Source organism: Drosophila obscura, unplaced genomic scaffold (genome assembly GCF_018151105.1).
Source record: "Drosophila obscura isolate BZ-5 IFL unplaced genomic scaffold, ASM1815110v1 contig_179, whole genome shotgun sequence".
NCBI classification, from domain to species: domain Eukaryota; kingdom Metazoa; phylum Arthropoda; class Insecta; order Diptera; family Drosophilidae; genus Drosophila; species Drosophila obscura.
Window position 1 is genome coordinate 3,309,240 of NW_024542766.1, and position 5,487 is coordinate 3,314,726.

General features: G+C 47.2%; 1 protein-coding gene across 2 annotated transcripts; it reads right to left on the reverse strand.

The window, feature by feature from the left end:
* Nucleotides 1–713: 713 nt before the first annotated feature.
* LOC111078224 (SET and MYND domain-containing protein 4) lies at nt 714–5,242 on the reverse strand. 2 transcript variants are annotated; one of them, XM_022372799.2, is made up of 6 exons: nt 4,519–5,242; nt 3,579–3,819; nt 3,237–3,517; nt 2,121–3,168; nt 1,687–2,029; nt 714–1,385 (listed from the first exon to the last, which is right to left on the reverse strand). In XM_022372799.2, exons 1-6 carry the CDS (start codon nt 4,965–4,967, stop codon nt 1,078–1,080), a joined length of 2,670 nt encoding a protein of 889 aa, XP_022228491.2. In that variant the 5' UTR covers nt 4,968–5,242; the 3' UTR covers nt 714–1,077. The 2 variants fall into 2 exon arrangements, with proteins under 2 accessions (XP_022228491.2, XP_022228492.2); XM_022372800.2 differs by having other exon boundaries at nt 1,292–1,584.
* Nucleotides 5,243–5,487: the final 245 nt, after the last annotated feature.

Sequence of the window (5,487 nt, forward strand, 5' to 3'; positions counted from 1 at the left end):
TTTTATTTTTTATTATTCAATTCATATTCGTATCTTTCATTTTTCTCATCTTCATCTCCGTCTTTGTATTGTATGTATTTCAAAACACTTTCAAAAATTAAGGCGAGGTTTAATACAATTTTTGAATATTGATTAAGTTATTCTGTTGTTCGTTTCTGCAGTGATTGCGTTTGATTCCTATCTGATTTTTAAGCATTAAAAGCTTACAGTCGGGCTGCCCAATGGCAAGCAAATACATATATACGTGATTGGAGGGTAGGGATCTGTAACTGGATCTGAAACTGTATTCGGCAACAATATAATATCTTTCCTGGTTTTGATGGTCGCTAAGACAAGAGATCGATTCGATTCGGTTCGGTTCGAAATGCCTAGGCTTAGGTAGAAGCTTCTCAGAAGCTAAATTATTTGCTTATAATTAAATTGGATTTTTGCTTAAAAAGGGATTTGATTATCTCCTCTCCTCCCACTGTACGCTGGGCAATATACATACGTACATATATTCCCATTAAATATATATCTGATTAATTTCCGAATAAAATTGAACTAAATTTAGGTAGCGTACAGTGGAGTTTGTTTTGCTCTTTGTAGCTCTTCTTCTCAAAATATTGCTCGCATATGCAAAATGTAAAACTCATTTGCTATAAAAATCAGTTGATCAGTTTTTGTCCTAGAGGGTGGTGTGATATGAACATAATGGTGTGTGCATGATATGATTTCCTCCTAATAAAATATGATTTTTTCCATTTTGTTTTGTTTTTTTGTCATCAATTTTACTTAATCATCTAAATGAATGTAACATTCGTTTCGTACAATTTAATATCTCAGCACCATTTTTTTAATAATAGCACAAAGTATATATAATAATATCTGTATTGTATGGATCAACAGTAGAATTTTCCTAGAATTTGTTTTCGTATTCGTTTTCGTTTTGTGTGTGTTTTTTTGTTGTTGTTGTTGTGGTTTGCTCTACAGAATAAAATAGATCTAAGTTAAGTTATGGTTTTTGGGTTTTGGGTTTTTTTTTGCACGCTTTTTCTATTCCTTCTTTCTCTGTGGTGTGTGTTTTGCTATATTTTGCTAGACCTGTGTATCTACAACACTGCCATAGGACTCTTCAGCAAATTTGGGCGCAATAAAATCCTCGTAGTAGTTGATGAATATATCCTTAAATTCATCGGCTATGAACTCCAGGGCATTCAGCATCTGCATCAATTCGCGATCGTTGCACTTGTAGTTGCTCAATGCCATCACATCCCAGAAGTAGGCAAAGTACTTCACATACTCAATCGACTGTCCGCCGTATTGGGCCATCACACCGGGCAGCACGGCGCGCATAATGGAGCCCAGCTTATTGAACTCCCAGTCATCCAGTACGGTGGCCCCCTCTTCAGGCCACACACAAGACGATAGAAAGAGAATACAGAGAGATAGAGACAGTGATAGTTGTAGTTTTTGGCACACATGGCAAGGGATTGGGGGAAGGGAATAGTTTTTTTTTTTTTTGGGGATTTTGGAAAACAGAAGACCGAAGCTTGATGAATGTGAAATCAAATGACATCTCAAATACAGGTGCGAAAGCAAGAGCTGGCAATGAATAAAAACAAAGTAAATTATACAAAATTTTAAATATCAAAGCGTTTGCTCTCTCTCTCTCTCTCTTTATCTCTGTCTCACAGACGAACATACCACGATGCACCATCAGGCATTGCTCGAGCAGGAGGCGGGCCAGTGCCACCTTGCACTCGTGCAGCTCCATTAGCTGTGTCTCGGCACGCTCGATGGCGGCATACAGCTTGCAGCGCTCCTCAATCAGCTCGCAGTCAATGAGAGACGTATTGAAGGACCAGAACCACTCCAATTTCTGCGCCTCGCCACAGTGCGGACACACAATCAGCTCGGCGCCATTGTATTCCGGCTGGGTGTACTCCTCGGACAGCCACCAGCGTAGGTTCGGGGCATGCGGCAGGTTATGGGGCGTGAAGATCTCCATGCACTTGGGATTATCACAACGATAGCGATGGAATTTGTGCTGCAAAAAAGGAGAGCAAAAACCAATTAAATTAATACGGAAATGTTGAGCATACATTCCCCCCCATCCATCCATCTATCCATCCACTTACGAACTGATCATCCGTATGGGATAGCTGGCAGGCAGTGCAATGGCACGTGATGCCATGTTCCTTGAGCTGTTTGGTGCGTTCGACCTGCGGCAGCTGCTGGTAATTGCCACTGGCAAAGCAATTATAGATACCCGATCCCGCCGGCAGATCCAGCAGTGCCAATGCAGTCATCTTTCTGCCGGAGAACTTGCTGCAGATGGTGGAGGAACAACTGTGGCGACAGAGACTCAGTGTCTCTGGATAGACGGCATAGGCCACAACCGCCACCTCGCCGGCCAGCAGATGCAGATGGCCCTCCTGCAGCCGCATGGGCGCTGCCCACAGCTGGAACTCGTTGAGGGGCGAGAATACATGCGGATCCGCGGGCAGCACAAACGAGCGGCAGTGTGTGAGCGATCGATGGCGCAGCTGGCTAATGTGACGCATCAGCAGAGCCGCACAGAGCAGCTCCCACTCGGCATTCGACATGCGGGAGGCTGAGGGCAGGCTCTTCTCCAGCTGATCGAAGAAATTCGTGCATTTGCTCAGGTAAATGGCCAGAATGTGCGCTGCCAGTGCCAGGGCAATCAGCGTTTCCGATGTGTGCTCCTCCCGGAGCCGCTCCAGTCGCAGCACAGAGCTGTAGCCAATGTCCTGTCTCTCCAGCAGGGCGCCGTTGATGGCTGACCAGAGCTTGCTGAGCGTCGGCTTCTTGCGACAGTGCGCCAGCAGCTCCGGCAGTCCCGTGATCAGCATTCGCAATGCCAGCTGCAGCAGACGCGGCATTCCAAAGACCTCGCCAAAGGACTCGAACAGTTCGATTTGATGGCCATGACACTCCACGGAATGGATGGCAGCGTGCTTGAAGCGACACTGACGCGAGCAGTAGACAACCAGCCGGTTGGAGCAGTAAATGCAGGGAAAAGGAATGAACTGAGTGATGCCACAATAATCGCACACACGACAATTGCCACTCGGCACCATGGCCACCGCCTCGGACTCGAAGATGAGGGCATTCCTGGCCAGCGCACGGGTGCTATGCAGCGACGAGGTGTTGTCCAACCAGGCACTGTTTTTGGGGGCATTGAAAAGATGTGTTAGTGGGCCGGTCTCTTCTTGTGGCTAATTCTCACTCACATTTCAAAGGCTTTCATGTCGTTGGTTTCGAGATCATCGCCCGTTTGCACAGCCATCTCGAAACGCTCCACCTTGAGCACCTCGCACTGGTGCCACAGCTCGTGGGTGCGCGTCTCGAAGACCTGGTTCAGTTCGATGTGCAGGAGCTCGTGCAGATGCTCCTCGCAAAGCGCAAAATTGCGCAGTTTTAAGGCACAGGCGGCTTGCCGCAGCTTTATCAATGGCAAATACTCCTCCGGATAGCCCAGGTCCAGGGCGCACAGGCAGTCATCATAGGATTCCTGTTGGAAAATCCCAAAATTATTGCGAGAGTTATGCAAAAGCATTTGCTCATTCACTCACCGCATACAGACCACAATCGTAGAGGACCAGTGAGCGATTGGCATGGGCCAGGGCAGCGGCGAGGGTGTTCCGTGCCGGGGCCAGGAAGATGGCCTCTGTAAACAGATCGCTGGCCTTGAGCGGATGCTTCTCCTTGCGGTATGAGTCATTGCCAGCCTCGCGCAAGCGACGCGACTCCTCCTCGGACTTGAAGTGGCCCGTTTGGTGGCGTAGATGTTGAAACCATTTGAGTACATGTGTTCTGTAAGTAATTATGCCAAAGAGGGAAGGGTGAAAGCCGTTATATATGTATGTATGGTGGCGGGGTTGGGGTGTCCACTTAATTATTCACAGAAAATGTCAAAACGAAGTGACCCAAATTCCCCAAAATCGACAGCGAAAATGCTACTTAACCGTACGAATGCATGCAATCAAGGTGCATGCCTTATATAAGGTGGGTGGGGGGCAGTCCAAGCGAGGATACCGGATACCGGATACCAGATACTCTTTTTAGTAGCCAAATCCGTTACAGTTGCATACCACAAGGAAGGGGAAATGAGAGCGAAGCAATCAAACGAATTAAACTAACGGACAGACAGCCCCTTACCATATATTTACATACCCTGCAAGCAATCAGTACACAACCAGGGCTGGCAGTACACGCCCACACACACCCACAATATTACAAACACACACCCACAACATTACAAACACACACACCTGACAATTACAAACACACACCTGACATTTCTGAAGCCATTCACTTTGATGGGCCACAAATGTGGATTTAATTTCACATTGTTGCGGTGTGGTGGGGGCGCGTATTTGCATAATTTGATTGCATTGCAGCCCTGGTACGCAAAAACACTTTCGCTCTCACACGCACACCCACACACGCGCATTGCACTGGGACACACACACGGGACACACACACGAGCACACGAATAACCGTTTGTTTCACCTAAAATCCAACAGCGGCTCCTTTGTCGTTATTGTTGTTGTTGTTGTTGGTGGTGTTGGGGATGAAATACTGAGACCGCCCACCGCCCCAATCAGGTCGTCATCCTCTTCCCCGCCATACTCCGGCCTAGAAAGTGGCGCCGATGTGCTGGCGGCCACGGTGTCGCCATCGCCGTCCGTCTCCCGATTGAGTTTTTGCCGTTGCACTGGCGTTAAAAGCAAAAGCAATTGCAGTTCATCTTTGTAGTGGAGCTCCTCCAGTTTGAGTTGTCGCAGCTGGTGGCCAATTAAATCACCCAGCGACGGAACTGGAGCAGAAGAAGAAGCAGCGGCAGCAGGAGCAGTAGAAGAAGAAGAAGCAGCAGCAGCAGTAGCAGTGGCAGCAGGTGGAGAAGGAGCAGCGGTGGCAGCTTTGTTGTTCACACGCACAGATGAAGAGGAAGAGGCCATCACTTGCTTCCTTGCTGTTGTTTGGGGGGGCTTGCTTGGACTTTGCTTTGTTGGTCTTCTCGCGTCTCACGGTCTCACACTGTCATCCACTCAATGTTCCATGATTTTCCCCTCTTTTGGTCAATGCTGCGTTAATCCTGGCGAGTTAATGGCTATCAATTCGTATGCACTGCACCCCGACATGCTTAAACTAATGAGAGTTGCTAAAACTTGGCCAAATTTTTTAGCACGTTATGGCTTTCATATTGATTTTTTGAACCCGACAATGCGCTAACGCGTGCCATTTGTGACTAAAAGTAGCCACTGCAAAAAATACTAACATAAAATACTGCAGCAGATTTTTCTAGCTGTCTGGCAGCCCTGTGGACAGCGCCAAGCTTAAATAACTGTGTTTGCTTGCGCTAGAAAACTGTGTGTGAAATTGTGAAAATACGTTGGCATAGCGCACGTTACCATCATTAAATCGTAGAATAAGCAGTCCGTGTGCTATAGTCACACTTGATAAGACAGTATACACAAA